The sequence below is a fragment of the Lepisma saccharinum genome, chromosome 1, assembly GCF_977018435.1.
Source record: "Lepisma saccharinum chromosome 1, izLepSacc3.1, whole genome shotgun sequence".
Taxonomy (NCBI): domain Eukaryota; kingdom Metazoa; phylum Arthropoda; class Insecta; order Zygentoma; family Lepismatidae; genus Lepisma; species Lepisma saccharinum.
Genome location: NC_139229.1, coordinates 193277752 through 193298320, shown reverse-complemented (window position 1 = coordinate 193298320; position 20569 = coordinate 193277752). Strand labels below are relative to the sequence as shown.

General features: G+C 39.3%; 1 protein-coding gene across 1 annotated transcript; it reads right to left on the bottom strand.

Moving 5' to 3' along the window:
- Positions 1 to 15554: 15554 nt before the first annotated feature.
- Positions 15555 to 17363, bottom strand: LOC145988004 (uncharacterized). The gene has a single exon (XM_083122844.1). The coding sequence runs from the start codon at positions 17361 to 17363 to the stop codon at positions 15555 to 15557; it is 1809 nt and encodes a 602-aa protein (XP_082978970.1).
- Between the last annotated feature and the right edge of the window lie 3206 nt (positions 17364 to 20569).

Here is a 20569-nt window from a genome sequence, read left to right as displayed (position 1 = left end):
AATTAAAAATATTCACGCTGAAGCGAACGCGTTGACGAGCATTCAAGACACGTTAAGCACGGTTCAGCAGAAGATCGAATATTTAGAAAATTTGAACGTCGAATCCAATCTTGCTCATTTTCATCACGTGCTGGACAACATACAGGGTGACTTGGAATCGTTACGAACGAGCGTGCCTTCGAGCGAAGATTTGGAAAAATTGAAAACGGCGGTGACGGCACTATCCGATTCAAGTGACATCAAAAGTTCGTTGAGCGATCTCGAGAGTAGGGTGGCCAATCTCCCCACCTCCAAAGAATTACACGCTTTGAAAAGGAACATATCACGTATGCTAAAACGACTGGAAACGGAAACGGCGAACGTGGAACAGATTCGAGACGAACTTGCTTCGCTGGTGTCGACGCTGCCCACTTCGCAGAGCGTCGCCGACCTTCACACGCAGTTTACCGAGATGCGAAGCATCGTGAACGATCTCACCGAGAAAAGTTCGAAATTGAATCAAGTCGAGAACCTTCAGAGTATTGTCGTCAACATCAGAGATCAAGTTGGAGTGCTGGAATCCACGCAGGAATCGACGCTGGCCTCTTTCGGTGCCAAGTTGCAAGAACTCAACGAAAACTACAAGCAGTTGAACGTGGAAGTGAAAATCAAACCGTCGTTTTCTACCGTAACGGATACCATAGTCGAACATTTGTTGCCCGTACAAAATACACTGGGACAGCTTCACAGCAACCTTGTTAGCGTCGATACTAAATTCGCTAAACTGCATTCTCTGCAAGCCATCGAAATCAACAGCGTACCCAATCAACAGAGAATCTCCACGTTCGTCGAAGGTAACAAACTGTACATGTTGCATCCTTATCATCCGTACTACAAGTTTCTCCTCGATGGCACGATTCAGATAAACGAATTTTCGTACTGGTCTCACGGCAGAAAAGCTAGCGTTCCCACCATGACCTTAATATCGAATCGTGGTGTCCAGAAAGCAGGAAACATTCCTCTGGCACGTTGGAACGAAACGCGCAATGTATATGAAATACACGAAGACGAAGATCTTACCGTTTTCGACGTGAGTGCCGGCGATAAGCTGATCGTTCAAAACACGAGCGAGGTGCCACCCTCTTTGAATCCCATCACGCTGGTGCTTCTCTTCAAACGTAATCTCTAAAAAAAAAAAAAAAAAAAAAAAAATGTCTAGGCAAGCCATCGTCCAAGAATTGCATAAACCTGCACGCCGCAACTACGAACGTTTGGCGGTGGTGACCAAGGGCATCGACGACCTCTGGCAAAGTGACCTCGTGGAGATGAGCAGCGGCAATCTAAAAAACGTGCATAAATTGAACAAGGGCAACAAGTACCTCCTCACCGTCATAGACACGTTTTCGAAGTTCGCGTGGGCTCTACCTTTGAAGGCGAAAACGGGAACGTGCGTCACGGAAGCATTCAAGACAATTTTTCGCGAAAGCGGCGGCAGACGACCTCGGTTTCTGCACACGGACAAGGGGAAGGAATTTTACAATGCCGTATTCCAAAAGTTTATTCAAAAACATGACATTCGACATTATTCGACTTTCAGTCACATCAAAGCCAGCATCGTGGAAAGATTTAATCGAACCTTGAAAACACACATGTGGAAACGATTCACGCTTCGGGGAAATTACAAATGGGTCAACATTCTGCCGGAACTCGTCGATACCTATAATGATACGGTACACAGAACGATAGGCATGAAGCCAGCTGACGTTACGAAATCTGACGAGCGGCGTTTAATTTCTACAGTTTACTGTCCAAAGTACACTCCCACGACAAAAAAACCTAAATACAAAATTGGAGACCAGGTGAGGGTCAGTAAATTGAAGCGAACGTTCGACAGGGGTTTCACACGAAACTGGAGCACGGAACTTTTTACCGTGGTTCGAGTTCTACCCGGAAACCGTCACACGTATATAATAAAGGACAGTGGCGGTGAAATTTTATTGGGGCGCTTCTACGAGGAGGAACTCTCTAAAACTAAATACCCCGACACGTACCTTATCGAAAAAGTTTTGCGTAAGAGAGGCGACAAACTTTTGGTGAAATGGCTGGGACTTCCGGACACGAGTTGGATCGATTCAAACGAAGTGATTCTATGAGTGCGTGGAATGTCGTGAAACGTCTACCTGATTCGGAAAATCGAAAAAAGAAAAGGAACGGCGAGTTGCTTCCCGACAGCATCCGCTGTCTGATCGTAGGTCCTTCGGGGTGTGGGAAAACGACACTGCTCGTGGACAATTTTCTCCTCGCACCGAATTGGTTAGATTGGAAGAACAGGCACCTGTACGTGTTCTCGAAAAGTTTGGAGCAATCTAAATACCAGCAACTGATGAAACTGTACGATGGTCTGGACATTGCAACGTTCTCTTCGGAAATAAAACCACTCGACGATTGTCGTGAAAATTCAGTCGTTGTGTTCGACGATGTCATCCTGGAAAATCAAAATGAAATTCGCAACTTTTTCACGCAAGGTCGTCACAAAGGAATGGATTGCTTCTTCCTAGCTCAAACGTTTTCCAAAATTCCAAAACAGTTAGTACGCGACAACGCTAATTTCATATGTTTGTTTCGTCAAGATCACACCAACCTCAAGCACGCGTACGATGACTACGTAGGCGGAGACATGAACTACAATCAATTTTCGGAACGCTGCTGCTCCCACTGTTGGAACAGTGACGATTTCGGATTCGCGACGATCGACATGACGAGGAAACCCAACGACGGAAAATACAGAAACAAAATCAACGACTTTCTAAACGTTGCAACGTTGTGAGAAACGACGTGTATAAATAACGTTATGACGAAACGAAAAATCGAAGACGAAAATCTCAAGCTTCGCGATTACCTCGCGAAACGCTTCAAAGGTTGGAAATCCGAGAATCGCGGATTCTACGAAGAGAAGAAACGTCAAGATCAACCTGTGATCGACGCCATCAGCGATCTAGGTAAAGAAATTAAAGGCGTCACGGAACAAAATAAAAATTTGATCAACGAACTCGTACCACTTGCAGCTAAAAGTTACACCGTACCCACGCCCATTTCGAGCATTCCTTCGACGCCGTTCGAACTGAAGGACGTACCGGCACGACGTCGAGCCATAGGTAGCACGTCGTCGTCTTTGGATAAGATCGAGTTGGGACCTTTGGCACGAGACTACCTGAGCACGGGGAAATTCGACAAGGATGAAGTGTTCGGATTGTATCCGAGCATGGAGAGCAACGAAGGCGGCGGTGTGGTTTGGAAGATTGGAAAATCGAAGGTGACCTTCGAAGGCAACGACATTAAAGTTAATTTAGGCGAGAAGGATAGTTGGAACAGGTATCCGGGTACGGTGGGACTGTGGGAACTTGTTGCCAAAAAGCAGCCGAAAGATTACACCGACGAAGATTACCAGAGTTACAAGGAAATTTTGATCATGACGGATGCCTTGTACCAGAACAACGACGCCTCGCAGAATAGGGTGAAATCGAGCAGCGGTGAGAAGTACAGAAATCTCATCAAACCGATTTGGAACCAGGTCAAAACAGGCAGCGGCGTCAAACTCTACAACACGTTACCCAAAGAATTCGTTTGGGTGGACGACGTGCGCAAGCTCATAGACCGATTGTTGGTTATTGCAGGAGAGGAGAATGCAGGCAATCGTAATTTCTACAACGAAAAGGTTGGCATCGTGGACATGATCAGCGCCAAACTTTCCAACTTCATCGTGAACGACGACAAGGGCATAGGTCACCTCATCAAAATTATCAACACGCTGCCTCCGAGATTCTGGAACGTGGCCGAAGGAAAGGGACTCGTGAACGACATCATCAACAAGTTACCTTTCGAGATGCATTTACCTGGCTACCAGTACTGCGGACCGGGTACCAAACTCGAGAAAAGATTGGAGAGAGGAGACAAGGGTGTGAATCCGTTGGACGCCGCATGCAAAGATCACGACATCGCTTACAACACCACTCGCACCGATCTGGATGCACGTCACGAAGCAGACAGAAAGTTAGAGCACGCAGCTTTCGAAAGATTCGTCAGCAGAGACGCATCGCTGGGAGAAAGAGTTGCGGCACTGGGCACCACCATAGCCATGAACACGAAACAAAAACTTGGGTGGGGTATATAAATAACATACAGTAAAAAAAAAACATCATGTCTGGTATAACCGACTTGCCACACGAACTGCTGTGTAAAATATTCAAACATGCAGTAAACGGAGATTGTGAGGATATAAGAAAACTTTTGATCATAGCGAGATCAACGCCGGAATTTCGCATCCCTTGTGAAATGGCTGTCAAGGATTATCTTCGGGAGATTAGCGGCATGAGGTGCGGTGATCTCGACACTCTTCTTTCGGCCGCAGGGGAAAAATTAAACAATAGGTTAGATGAACTGCACGAGGCGAGGCAGGGGAGAAGACGATTCACAGATGATTGGCATAAGTCGAAACAAGAGACGGAAGATATCATCACGCACATCATCGCGTTTTCCGAAGCACAAACTTTCTTCCTCTAACACAGACAAAAAAATCTTCGATACAAAAATCTCGTGAAAAAAAATATATAAAATAACACACATCGTGAAAAAAAATAATCTTCGGTGTATATATAAATAACACACATTGTGAAAAAAAATTAAATTTCTCTAACACTGAAATTTTTCTCCTTCGATATAAGTGAAAAAAAAATGAGCGATCTCCAAGCATTAAAACAAATGCTAAATTTGTCAGTCGAGTATGTAAAAATTCAGGAATTGGAAGTCGACAAACCTTACACGATAACTTCCGGTTCAATCGTTTCTACCCAGTACGGTCCCAAGGTGCGTCTGTTGCTCAACGCACAATACAGTCTATTTTTACCGGATCGATACGCTAACATGTTATCCGACGAGAAGCTATCTATTTTAATCGAGAACAAAACTCGAATCGTGTACAAGGGGACAAAGGAACTTCTTGGTAAGAAAACAAAGCACGTAATAGAATTTGTTTAACAACGCTGCGCGGAGTATATCCTTGAAAAAAAAAATTACACGAAACAAAAAAAAATCTCGGAACATTTATATATAAATAACATACCGTGAAAAAAAAATTACACGAGAAAAATCTCAGAACATTTATATATAAATAACATACCGTGAAAAAAAAAACATGAAGCCCAAGGGTGTCGTGTACCAGATACCATACTCCAATCTAAAAAATCTAGGTGCCCTCGATGGGTTACTCACCAAGAAACAACGCGAGAAGAACGTTCTTGCTTGACGAAAGGACACGGAATGAAATTACTTCTCAGCACTCCTCAATTGAGACGCTTGCAGCGTTCGCGGAAACAGCAAAAGATCGGAGGTTTCATATTCAGCATCCCGGCCATTCTTGCGGCATTGGGGGCCGTTGGAAGTTTGGCCGGCGGAAGCGCCGCCATCGCGAAAACCGTCATCGACTCGAAAAAGAACAAGGCGGAATTGGAAGAACAGAAACGTCACAACCTGGCCATGGAGAAGAAAGAGGGGAAGGGCGTGATGAAAAAGTTTAAAAAAAAGAAACAGCAGCACTCACCAACCGAGACATTGAATCTCTGATCAAACCATTACAAATCAAAAACTTCAGAGGAGTTTTCATGTCCGACTCGTTACCTTCAAGCGTTAAAAGAAGAGAATGCGGCCTAGTCAACTTGGACAGTCAAGAAAATCCAGGCACGCATTGGATATGTTACCACAAAAACGACAATAACAAAGCATTCGTTTTCGATTCTTTCGTAGGCGTTCCACCTACAAATTTAGTTCATTATCTGAAAACAAACAAAACCTCTATATACTACAACGACGAACGCATTCAAAATTTCGGAGACGTAAACTGCGGTCATCTCTGTCTCTCCGTGCTCACGTTTCTCTCTAAAATAAATAAGCCTACGATCAAAGATTTCCAGAAAGCATTGTGGAACCTTAAATACGATGGGCGTGTTCCATCTCACGAGCGAATCTTCGATCTTGAAACTCACGCTGCACGACGACATCGTCTATCCTAAATCCGTAGCTCTGCGTGCATTCTACAGCATGTACCTCATACCTAACGTCACGCAGCACAACAACAAAATTAGCGTCGGAAGCGAACACATCGTCGTCACGCCAGGCCAATACAATCTTTCCACTTTGCAAGCTCAATTACCCAAAGGCACGTACCTTTCTCAAAATTCGGTCACGCACAGAGTGGAAATCGTGTCGGCGACGGAGACCGTGGACCTGGGCACCATGGGAGAACTTTTAGGTTTCGAGAACGACACAAAACTCGAAGCTGGCATCAAGCACACGGCAGCAAACATTCCTAAATTTCTGGCCATAGAGACTCTGAACGTTCACTGTAACGTGGCGGAAGGAATGATTACTAAATCTTCGGACGGGGGGTTGCTGGGAAGTCACAAGCAGACGGGAATCATCGCCACGTTCAAACCCAGTTCCGAATTCATGGAACCGATCATCTACACGCCCTCTTCGCCGATCTATTTTCCAGTATGTCGCAACCGCATAGACGACATAAAGTTGGTGGTGACGAACGAGAAAGGAGACGTGGTGGATTTCGCAGGTGCAACGACCACGGCCATCGTGGAGATCAACGTATAATAAATAACCATACATAGTGAAAATGGAGCAAATCGAAAGTTACGAATTGCAATCTTTCCCTCCGAACCGTCGCACGTTCGCCAATCTCAACGAAGCGAACCGGGAGATCGAATACGACGTGGACGTAGGGGATGGGTTCGTTCTTCCTCACAGAGCGGACCTCTACCTTCAATTCGACGTGGTGAAGAAGGAAAGCGGAGAAGCGTTTCCGCCCAATGCAAATTTGAAACTCGTGGACAACTTCGTGCCTCACCTGTTCTCGCAGGTGGAGGTGAGGAAACACAACACCGTCATCGACAGAATAGATTATCCAGGCATCACGTCGACGGCAGTGGGAACATTGAAATTATCCAAAATGGACGCGGCATACTATCAAGCGGGAGGATTCGAAGCGGGGACCAAAATATCGACGAGAAGTCACACGGTGCTCTTTCCCATGCGTCTGCTGCCGGGATTCTTCTCCGACTACAAGGAGATCATGTGGAAGGGAGGACTGCGCGTCACCTTTCGAAGGGCGGCCAACGACAACAACGCACTGATGCGATACACCAACTTGAACGCAGACGGTACGCCGATAGCCAACACATTACCCGAAGCAGCCAAGTGCGTCATCCTGAGCATGGAATTGAGAATGCCGATCGTGGAATACGAAACGAACTACGCCCTCAAGTACAAAGCGGAGATCTTGAAGAGTCCGCAGGTGCCGATTCACTTTCACGGTTACCAGTGCGTGCAGAAGTTGGCGTCGGGAAGTCACATGGAATTCGACGTGACGACGCAGTTCAACAACATACAGTTCGACATGCCAGATTTCGTCGTGGTGCTCTTTCAGACCGGTCGCGATAACAACCAGGAAAAAGATTCCAGTAAGTTCGACGACTGCAAGATCAAGAACGTTTATCTCAAGAATGGTAGGAACGAAGTGTTCCCGCGCGAGAATTACAACCTCGACATGACCAAAGACGATTACCTCAAACTTTACGAAGCTTACACGGCTTACAAGCGCGTGACCGAGGGAAACGTGGACGTGTACTACACGCCCAGCGAATTCAAAATCCGCAGGCCGATGTTCGTCATCAACACGACGAAGAGGAAGCAGGTGGTGGTCAACGATCGCACCAACATCAAGATCGTCTGCGAGTTCCACGACGCGCTGCCCGATGATACCGTGTGCAGCGTCATCCTGATTGCAGAGAAGTCTTTCGCATACGACGTGAAGAACGAGAGGGTCACAGAGCAGTTTTAACAGGTTTAACTTTTTTTCTTGCACAATCAGTTACAATAAGAATTTTGTCCTAGCACAATAATAATACGAATTTCACTAGTTCAGATCAGTTACAATATCAATTTCACCAGTTATCAGTTACAATATCTTTTTTTTTTTCATCAGTTTTTGCACTATAGCACGAGACAATCAGAATTTGCACAAAATTTTGTTGTTTTTACATGAGAAAATTAACAATAAAATTCTTTTTTTTTTATCGTTTCAGATGCTGTCGAACATCAAGCACACACACACACTAGGAAAAAAAGCATGCAACTTTAGTTTTTATAACACACACATTCTCCATCTTCATCAAGAAAATATTATAATAAACATAATATTTTTATCTATCTCACAATAAAACTCTATATCAAAAATTACAACATCAAATAACACTAGAGTCGTTAGTACACGTTGCATGCATTACGGAGGTCCTCTGTAGAGTTTCATGGAAGTTTGAGAGAAAAAAAAACGCGTGAAACTCTATAGAGGTGTGGTTATCTATAACCGCAGCCGTTAGAACCTTTTTGGGTTGGGCACCACGCACCCTGGCGGGGTTAGGGGCCAGGAATCCTAAAAAACAACAATTATTTGTTTGTTTGTTTGCGTCACAATACAGAAATAATGAGAGGCACGCGCGCGCGCGCGTGTGTGTGTGGCACATCGTTCCCGAGAGAGGTAGGTTTACAAAAAATCACGATATATAAACATTTGACCGGGACTTGGAAAATTACGATAAGGTGCATTCGCTCACCACTGTTGCCAGCTATAGGTCTCTCTCTCTCTCTTCATCTTACAGCAACGTTGGCATCTCTATCTTTTTTTTTTAGTTGCAGGTGGGTTGCCAACACACTCTAGTTAATAATGCTACATATTATACACACACACGCACACACATACTGTGTTGCCATCCATCTTTCTCTCTTTTACGGTAGTGTGTGTTTGTTGCCGGCTCTCCTTGCCCAGTGTGTGTATGTTACGTCAGTATATAAATTGGCTAAGCCTCAAAAAAAAGTAGTAGCCCTTGCCAAGTAAAAAAAAAAAAAAGCTGTAGGTAGGTGTTGGCAAGGGTACCAGTAGGTTGGCAAAAATTGCTTTATGCACTGTAAGGCAAGCCTCAAGCAAGGTTGCCAGCTCCTTGCTTTAGGTTAGGTTAGACCAAGAAAAAAATCTTGGTGATTTTTTCGAGTAAGGTGTTGGTAACACTGCGAGAAAATAAGGCTCATGCCTTACAAGAGAAAACCATTAAGGCAAGCCTCAAGCAAGGTTGCCAGCTCCTTGCTTTAGGTTAGGTTAGACCAAGAAAAAAACCTTGGTGTTTTTTTTTCGAGTAAGGTGTTGGCAACACTGCGAGAAAATGAGGCTCATGCCTTACAAGAGAAAACCATTAAGGCGAGCCTCACCGAGCCTCATTTTCGGGTTTAGAACCGGCCCACTACCACTACTCTTTACAATTTGTCAAGAGTTTCAAAACCTCAGCTGCAGTTGAGATATTTCACACCAGTAGCTTCAAGCTACATTCCAAAACATTTTGAGAAAAACCGCAATATGTCGCCCCTATGCGGACAAGGGCACTTTCAATATCTTGTCTGGGCAGCGGAGCGTGTGGTACTCTTGTGACTGCATTTGCCGAGTTCTAACATATGTACTTGATCAAACATACTAACGTTTAGTATAGTTTTCTTTGAGCCACCCTGTATTACTCCAATACAAATCAGGCAATAAAGCTCAAATTACCTTTTCTACCATAGAAAAACTGTTTTTAGCTATTTCACTTGTGCAGTGAATACTGGAAAATGACATAAGGCCCTTTTTTTTTAAAACGTCAGTCAATGAAAATACGACCTCGGCAACATAAAAGGTGCTTGAACCATGGCTGTCCGCCGGAGGAGTTACACGGGTCGATTAGCTTACGAAAAAGGATTGCTTCTAAACATAAATTCACAATGAATTTTAAAATGGCCTCAATTTTTCATCCATCAAGTCATGATTTCAAGTAAATCAATAAAAATGCAAGTTAAGTTGTGTGCATAAGGGTGATCATTGACTTATTTCTCCGAGACTTGTGACGTGTGGCAAACGAGGAATTTGATAAATACGTTGTCCTGGATGTTGTTGTAAGGTAACTTGCTACTAGCATTAGCCAGGAAATTCACGGATCTTTTAATATATGAATCATAGGTATGGCATTGATTTTGGAATATTTCGTTCTTCTACTAGTCAAAGAATTAAACTGGAATAAGTGTATTTTGTATAACCTCTAGACTCTATAGGACTTGTACATACATGAAAGTTATACATGTTACATGTACAAAAGGAATTAACTTCGGAATGTTTTTATCATTCATTTTCTGCCATTCAAAGATACAGTTTGTTTGCTTGTTTTCCATTATTAGCTAATGTGAAATTGACGGTGTTGAAAAATATTTCAAATCTTTGATACTACCACTAATAATAATAATAATAATAATAATAATAATAATAATAATAATAGTTTATTTAAAGAACTGAGAATAGTTTAAAAACTTTGTACAGCACTATGTCACAAAGTAACTCATCATGTTATGCTATACCTCTAAATATAATATTTTAAGGGAAGTCATAATTTAAATCATCGATTACATTTTTTATAAATTCACCACCATTTTTCATGTTTACTAATAATTATGAATTCTTTCTTGTTTTATATTTTGGAACATTATATACTATTGCAGTTATAAAATATTCACTATCAATCCCATTTTACAAAATGTATTGCATCAATATATTAATGTTATATTTCCTTCTTGAGCTCAAGGTTGTTGAATTAAGTATCTACAACCACTCCATATAATTTAATAATAATATAGGGTGTTTTTTTAGAGTGATAGAACTTTTAATTGAACTAAAACACATAAAAAATAAGTTTGAAGCCAATTGTGTTTTCATTTGAAAGATAACTTTCTGACATTTACTTTTTCAAAATAATATCCGGCATATGTCCACCACGACTAGCTGTGATGAACTGGATTCGATCAGTCCAATTTTGAACCACTTTTTGAAGTAATTGGGGACGTATGTCGTTAATAACACGAGTTACGTTGGCTTCTAAAGCGTCAATTGTTGCTGGTTTATCAGCATAAACCAGAGATTTTACATATCCCAAAGAAAAAATCCAGTGGCGTTAGGTCCAATGATCTTGTGTGGCCAATTCACTGACAGCACCGATATACGTTTGGTGAACAGAACATTGATTTTGGAAATATATTTCCACAATTTGTAAATGTTGTTGCGGCGTCAGTCTTTCCATGATCATTTGACAATGCTCACTGATATGAAATGACAAAACAACATGTCATCAAAACAAAACAAATGACAGCTATCCCTATCGAAAGTTCTATCACTCTTAAAAAAAACACCCTTTATAACTTTTCTTCATTTTCATACAAAGTAACCTAATAAATAATTTTTGAATTGATCCAGTTCTCTCGGGGTGACTATTTGCTGCTACATTCCATAATTCACTTCCATATTCCACTAGTGGACGAAACAAAACTATAAATAGAAATCTAAAAGTTTCCATTCTACTCAAGGATGTCTAATTAAAATATATAAAACCTAAGACCTCTTTAGCTTTTTGGTTTTTTACAAATTTCAATTATATGTTCATCAAATACCATTGATCCAGTTCTCTCGGGGTGACTATTTGCTGCTACATTCCATAATTCACTTCCATATTCCACTAGTGGACGAAACAAAACTATAAATAGAAATCTAAAAGTTTCCATTCTACTCAAGGATGTCTAATTAAAATATATAAAACCTAAGACCTCTTTAGCTTTTTGGTTTTTTACAAATTTCAATTATATGTTCATCAAATACCATTTTATAATCTATGATTATTCCAAGATCCTTATGACTAGAACAAATAGAAATCTTATAAGATTTAATAACATATGGAAAAACAATATTTTTTTGGCATACCATTTCTGTCACACGATTGTACTACTCTATTAAGATAGATCATCCTGTAATTTTAAGACGTCCAATCCATTTTTTATTTCCCTGAATATTTTTAAATCATCGGGATATAAGAGACATATAAGATGATACTCTAACACTAAATATAAGATCATTAATAAAAATTGCAAATAAAATAGGACGAAGAGAAGATCCTTGTTATCTTTGCCTTAATGGAGGTTGTTTTACAGTACATATATTTTGGCGGTTCAAAGTAACACTTGGTACGAGGCCTATTGTTTTTATTAATTTAACCACAATGGTAAACCTATTTTGATGATGTTTTTGTCGATTTTATACTATTGCAAATCTGTGTTTTTTCACCTCACACTTGGTACGAGTGTCATAATTTCTTTCGAGTTAAAGTACGTAACACCCACACCAACATACACCTACACTTACACCCACACAAATTTACTTCCGGTCTACTTCCGGTTTACTTGACAGACACCTGTGGGTTTTTCCAGTTTTTTTTAAGTATATAGTTTTACTAACTATATAGTTTTATTAAGTATATAGTTTTTGATTTGAGCCCCAAAAAATTATACTTAAGTATCACATCCAAAAATAGTAACACACTAAGTATACACACTAATCGATCAGATTGAGTTTTGATGTATTTATTAATATTGGTTCGTTTGCAAACATTTATTTGCTATTTATTTATTTTACCCTGATTTCAGCTAATTTTCTAAGGGGGGAAAGATTCAAAAAATCTAATTTTTACTATTTTTATAGTATAAAAAATAATTATGTTTTTTTTATCAAAGCTCACTCATAGGGGACAAAATTTACTTTTGAGCCTATATTAGTATATTTTAAGCATATATTTACAATTATTACATTTTTAAGAGAAATAGATATATTGATAGTGATTTTGAGTTATTTTACAATGCTGTACAGTGCTGCGTATATAATTATTTCTCAAATGTGTGTATTCTGATTAAGTTTTATGTTTGAAAATGTGTAGAAATGTTGCAGGAATTCTCATGTAACCTGTTTTTTTTTGTTTTTTTTGCTCAGACAAAAATGAATAGTTTTGTCACAAGAATTATTTGCATTCCTGAGTGTATGTGTGAAGATTGACGTACTTACGGGAGCGTGTGAATATTGAGGCATTGACCTGTTAAGAAGGAAATGAATCTATACCGCGTTTGTTACAACCTGTCCCGGTTCCCGCGCTAGCTGGTCGCTGGCTTTTCTCCGTGCTGGGGAAAGTCAAAGCCAGGCAGCCAATTAAAATACGCAACGTCTTAACAGTGTCTACGTAAGCGCCTCTCTTCTGGCTTCCATTCGCTCCTCGCTGCCCAGCAGACGATTCTTTCCTTGTTTCTCATTGGCACCGAAACTGTCGAGCGATCGCTAACGCGGGAAACGGGACAGGTTCTAACAAACGCGGTATAAGTAAGGTGATAGGTTTTCGTAGTGTTTTTTTCCTATTTTTTTTTAAAAAAAACTTTTCCTTAACCAGTAATTTTAACTAAATTGAATACTAACAAAAATATTGGCAAGAATTCTCATGTAACCTAGTTGTTTTTACTCATACAAATCAATAGTTTTGCATTCCAAACATTCCCCGAGTGTGTGTGCGTGTGTGTAGATGTGACGTCGACCTGTTAAGAATGTCACGTCGATAATACGTACTAGCTTGGAATGTCATGACCTTGTCTTTTCTCTATAAAAAAGAGAGAGAGAGAGGGTCATGTAACTTGCTTGGCTAAGAGGAATCTCCTGAGAATTCTTCCCATTCTAAACATTCCTGTGTGTGTGAGTGTGTGTGTGTGTGTAGAGATTGATGCGCTTATGTATGTGTGTAAACATTAAGGCATTGACCTGTTAAGAATGTTATGTTTTTAACATAACTGACAGTGCATGTAATATTTCTAGTATTCCAATCAATACCACCTACGTTAAAATCTCATATTAAAAAACATTAATGTATTTCATTAATATTTCCTGAAAAACCCAATCTAAATATTTATTGAACCCATTTATATTAAGGTGTCTCCCCGATGACGCAGAGGTAGCGTCGTCGTTTTGTAATCAAGGTGTCCTGTGTTCGATACCCGGTAGAGGCTCATAGTGGTTCGGATCCCACTTTAAACTGTAGGTCCAGTCCCGATTAGTCTTATTGAGTATAAAGTGGACTTAAAATATCAAATCAACCAACCACCCAATCATTTATATTAAAATCTGGTGGAAAATAATGAAGCCCAAATAGTATTATCTGATCTATGATTTAGCAACTTTATCCAAATAACATCATTATTTGGGAAAGGAACTTCAATTGTCAAAAAATCAACTATGTCCTTTACCAATAAGGCACAACCACCACAACTTTTTCTATTTCTTAGAAGCAAGTTTCTATCTTTTCTAATCACTCTATAACTAGGATCCAGATGGCTAAAATAATCTCTGTCTTTCTTACACCAGCTTTCAATTATAAATACTAACCAGATTATTAATATTATCTATAAATATATCAAATTTTGATTTTGTGTTAAATCCTCTTACATTTTGATAATAAAAATCCGATATTATCACTTAAAGAGATTATATTCTCTCTTTGTTGAATTAGTCATTCAGGTATATTATTATCACGGTTTACTACGGTATTAGTAATATTGTCTGTATTGCTCTCAATTACATTATCATTTTTTGAACTTTCTGTAGAATTTCGAAATTAATATACCTTCAGGTCACACTTTCGGATTAAATAATATATCGAAGCCCTCTATTGTAATTGATATGTTAAAGGAAACATAAGTGTTAGCCGATATCTTGTTTTCAGCCCTGTACAAACTGCCTTCTTCATTTTGGTAGTTTCTACGAAACAATCTTGAATTTCTGCATAATAATAATAATAAATTTTACATTCGTATCAAATGCTACTTTTTCAACATTCGTCAAAACTATTAAATCAATAATAATAATAATAATAATTGGTACATTTATCCTGGTACTTGCCCCCAGACAAAAAATCGTGGTTGCGCCTCTGCCTTGGATTGCTTTTATGCAGGTTAACGAGTCTCTGGTGCTCGACCAACAACCAGGGTAACCCTCTGTGAGGCTTGTGTTTTGCGTTTGTGATTTTCCTTTTGCCAACTTCATCTCATCACCATTCATAATTATTTTCTCGATTATCCAAAACTAGAAGAAAACCGAAGTAAAATAATACAAATTAATAAAGAAAGGTAAAAATAACGGAAAGAGAGAGCCTGATAAATAGAAGGGAACCGAGGAAAAAATATAACCAGGAAGACAGGGAACAGCATGAAACGTATATGTTTTAAATATGGTCACACAATGTGATTCACTTGAAATTCTATTGTTAAAGACAATATTTGTTACACAAATGATTTTAAGAAACTCGATTACGGTAATTAATCTTTTGTGTTTTTTTTCCAGAATTTGCCGTAGAAGAAGACACCGAAAACGCTTGGTCAAGAAAATAGTATATGTATCCCAATAAAATGGTGATTTAACGGGCAGATTCAACAGAAAAGTTATTTTAGTATTGTACACTGAAGCACCAAATTGACTAAATGAGAAAATAAATTTTGGATAAAATGTTAATTGCATAGTACCTGGAACATACTTTCCGATTTTATTAAAGAAACGAATTGGTCATTTAGAGCAATGGCCCCCAAAGAAATTATCGTCTTAGAAGTTCGACGCAGAATACTAATAACGAGACACAGTGAGCTGCTATCAACAGACAGAAGGCGCCTCCTACATCCTGCACAGTGAAAGGACGGAGATCGTCAGAATTATCTTCCTTGTAACTCAGTGGTAGCAGATAACTCTTCGGTCGGTTAGAGAGTATGTCACTTTCAATCTTAGCAACAACTCCAGAGTTTCTTAAACGAGTTAGAAATACATTAAAAGTATGCAACAACGTTGATCCTTTATGAAACAGGAAACCATTTTGGAAGTTAATCACGCTTTCCTTCATGAAGTGAAGCTTGCTTAGACTTTCGCTATCAAGGAAGTCCACATTGCTTAACTGCCCAGATGGAAGCTTCTCTGCGATAATTGCCACCTCTTCGTTTCTAGCTAGTCTGTTTATCTCATCAGAGCCTTCGAAGAGAAAGTATCTTTTCGATATAGAGCATAGTAATGTTTCGTTTAAATCGTTAAGTAGATCTATCCATACTACATCGTTTGTTCCCCACTGTAGTCCAGAATGGGCAAATTCAATGACTGTGTTTATAGGATTTTCATATGTTGGAGCAGTGAGGTGTGATGTGAGATTGCAATTGTAGGCAGTGATGAGTAGTGTTGAAGTAAACAACAGCCAGACTATCAGGTGCTTCAGAGCAGGACTTTTCGTGTCTGAAACTCCAATACCAAGAACGATTTTGAATGAATGGAGAAGAGAATGCGAGTAGCTTGAATACATATCTCCACTCTCTCGTAATAAACAACGTTGCAGTAAAGAAAAACAGCGTAAGAGAAACGATGAAACGAATATAAAAGCTATAATAGATAACCAGGCAAAGAGTTTGAATGGAGAGAATATTGACCATAAAGTAACCAGTCTTTTTGGTTTGGGAGTTAGAAAACTCACTCCAGATTGAATGTAATAGTTGCTCATGTCAAAAATTTTCATTCTAGATTCACTTATGAACCCTCCAGGAATAGTCGCTTGATATTTGCCACTTTTAATCAATCCATAGAAAGTTACAGATGAAGCATTGTCTGTGGGTTCTCCAAAATCACCATCGAACATTTCAAATTTCCATGTAAAGTTGTGTTTCCTCGAGAACTCGATTAGAATCCTGTAGTCGATTCCATCGTAACCTAAGTCAGTAATAAATGAGAATGGGTCGTAAAGAAATATAAGCATTTTCATCATTATTCCATTCAAGTTCAACACTTTGTTCTCCCTCACAACTCTCATCCAATTATCACTTCTAACCTCACCAATCACTTCAAACTCCTTCCGAATCAAATAAACTCCTGGCAAATTTGTAAATATTTTATATTTGTCAGGATCTGGTGTTGGAGCTATAATATAGAACTCTGAAAACACTAACTTCCATGCGGAACTTAAAGAGGGTAAAATTAAGTCAGCTTCTTCACACATAACCACGTATATAATTAGATTACACATAACGGAATCTGTGGCACTTTCATGTACAGAAATGAATGTTTCAGAGATATTTCTGCTATCAACTATCAATGTGCAGCAATCTTGGCTCGCTGCTTGCAGAAGAGATTCCATTGTTTCAATTTCCATGTGATAGACTATTTGTACGTATTCTTCATCGTGACCTTTGTTCTCTGCAACAGGTAGACAATTATGAACTCTACTTAGCATTATGCACTTGCTGGCCTTAACACGTTGGTAAGTTAATGCTCTTGGAGATTCCTCGAACTGATCAACTTTGACGTATTGCAAGGAACATTCTAGGGCTTCTAGAACACAACAAACAACGGCACAGAACAGCTTACTCTTCATAGTTGAAGTTGAAAATCTGAAAGACGAGAACATTAACTGTAGTCCTTAACGTTTGTATTCCTAACATTTTAATAAAATGTACATATTCGCAGCTATATTCGAGACAAGTTATATCATAGAATCACGGTTCCTTGGATCGTACCCTTTATAAAATAGGAATATATGCATCTGTGTACTGAGGAGTAACGAGTCTAGCAGTGATAGATAAATCAATCTCACATCTAATTCGCTTTATTGTCGAAATCACTGTTCATATGTATCTCTATTTTTCACGCATTTCTCACCACTCGACACGATCAGCAAGCAGGCTGGAAGGATCTACTCTAGCAGTCTCTTCGACTGTCTAATAGGTTTCAGGTAGAGAAAGCCACCGAAAGGAATCCTACTTCTACTTCCCCACCCCTCGCCCCAACCTGTAGGTCACTGCAATGGTTCAAAGGCTGTGGTTTCAGGCGTTCGTCTATCCACATATGGACTAATACAGGATTGATTTCCCTTCATTCCCTTTCATTTTGTCCGAGGAACTCAGGTGAGTAATCACAATATATATACAGCAAATTTTGTACGTTGTATTTATACAGGGTGTCATTTTATTGGCGCCCACAGACCACAGATTCGTATAGAGGACATCAAAACAAACAACTTTTCTGAGTAACATTTTTCTCGTTGGTGCGTCGATTCGACGCTACAGCTGTTTAAAAAAGACCGTTTTGCCCTCTGGATGCTGGCAACCCAACCCAACATTTGATCGTATCTGTGACGTCTTTTCCTGCGGAGAAACAGCGCACGACAGGGTTGCAAGGAACATAAAAATTGACAAACTACCAACCACTTGATTAGGTGTAAAGCGAATCCAGAAACGCGTCCAGTAGACCGAACATCATAGCATACCAGCCAGAAGATCAGCAGTCATCTCAGTGGAAGGGGGAAGTTAACCAACGATATGATAAATGGTAAAAACTTATTCAAAATGAAGTGTCAATATCGGATTTTGTCTCAGCGTACATGTCAAATATCAACACAACAATATATTTTATTGGAGTTACAGCTTACATGTGGCTGTTTACGCCCAGCTACATGTCAAATATTTGCAAAGCTCGTTGCAAGGTTGATATCTACAGGTTTGTGTCCAGATGCCTTGTGGTACTTTTGTGCTGATAACGGAAGTATCCGAGGTTCACGTTGTTACATTACGGCTAAAACACGTACAACCACAGTAACAATCTAATGATGAGTCAGTAGCGAAAATACTGCCCTGTTCACAGTTGCAAACTATTACATGTGTATCCGGTGCATAGATAAACACAGTCGTCGGAGAGCTTTTATAACTACTACTTATATCCCTGTTTTTTCAACCATTTTTGTCATTTGCCTCATAATGCCCTGAATATACATTATATTATGTGTTGCTTACCTTTGGAATTTTGAGTTCTTTCATTTCTATTATGTCATCTGTTCAGTGTGTCACAGACAATAGTATCAGAAGGACGAAGTGGATAGACTAAATTGTAGATGCCAACTTGGTATTTGCAAATATTTGACATGTAAGCTGAGACAAAATTCTATATGAGCACTTCCACTTGAATTCTATTTTCTTTCTACCATTTTTCGTATCGTTTGTTTAGGCATACTTCCTGTTAGGTTAAAGAACGTGTTTTCTCGTTTTCTTTTACGGTACCGTAATGTGGCTGATTTTAGCTATGTCATTTTTCACAGAATATGAGTGTTCCTGGCAACCCTGGAACGCATAGCTTCACGACGGGATATGACGTCACAAATGCAATCTAATGTTGTGTGTGGTTGCCAGCATTCAGGCGGTAAAACGGGCTTTTCTGAACAACTGTAGCACCGAAATGATACACCAACGAGAAAAATGTTACTGAGAAAAGTTGTTTGTTTTGATGTCCTCTATACGTTTCCGTGGTCCGTGGGTGCCATTATAATGACACCCTGTATATAACAGCACGATACACTCATATGGCTTCAAAACGTTTGCTCTATGAAATAGAAAAGTACAGATTTGTGTGCGGACAAATTACTGGAAATATTTTTTCCAGTAAGGGCTGACTATAATTTTAACAAGTAAAAACCAAACAATAATCCTCTCTGAGTAGGTGAAATGGGCGATTCTGGAAGGGCCCTTTGACCTACTTTTTATTTTACGATGTTTTACGCACTAAACTAACCTACAATGAGAGAAAAATGGACAGAAAAAGCTCTGGCATCACTTTTTAAGCTATTTTTTATCCCATTTCAAAATGTTGCTCTTATGCTACCTCGCCTTTTGACCTACTTTTGAAATGACTTACGATATTTTTCTATAAGGAGGCTGTCTCCTCTTACTGTAAGCTCCCTCAGTGTAATCTACTACGACCTGCTAATAGGCTTCTGCTCTCAGCGTAATCTGTTTTACGCACTAAACTAACCTACAATGAGAGAAAAATGGACAGAAAAAGCTCTGGCATTATTTTTTAAGCTATTTTTTATCCTATTTCAAAATGTTGCTCTTATGCTAACTCATCCTTTGACCTACTTTTTATTTTACGACGTTTTACGCACTAAACTAACCTACAATGAGAGAAAAATGAACAGAAAAAGCTCTGGCATCACTTTTTAAACTATTTTTTATCCCATTTCAAATGTTGCTTTTATGCTAACTCATCCTTTGACCTACTTTTTATTTTATGATGTTTTATGCACTAAACTAACCTACAATGAGAGAAAAATGAACAGAAAAAGCTCTGGCATCACTTTTTAAACTATTTTTTATCCCATTTCAAATGTTGCTCTTATGCTAACTCATCCTTTGATCTATTTTTTATTTTATGATGTTTTATGCACTAAACTAACCTACAATGAGAGAAAAATGAACAGAAAAAGCTCTGGCATCACTTTTTAAACTATTTTTTATCCCATTTCAAATGTTGCTCTTATGCTAACTCATCCTTTGATCTATTTTTTATTTTACGATGTTTTATGCACTAAACAAACCTACAATGAGAGAAAAATGAACAGAAAAAGCTCTGGCATCATTTTTTAAGCTATTTTTTACCTCCTGCAAATCTTGCTCTTATGCTAACTTGTCCTTTGACCTACTTTTGAAATGACTTATGACATTTTCCTATAAGGCTGAGTAGTTGTATTTACGATAGGATGAGGACCACTTACAAGTGTAGAAAAGGCGAGGCTATTTGATTGAAAAATCA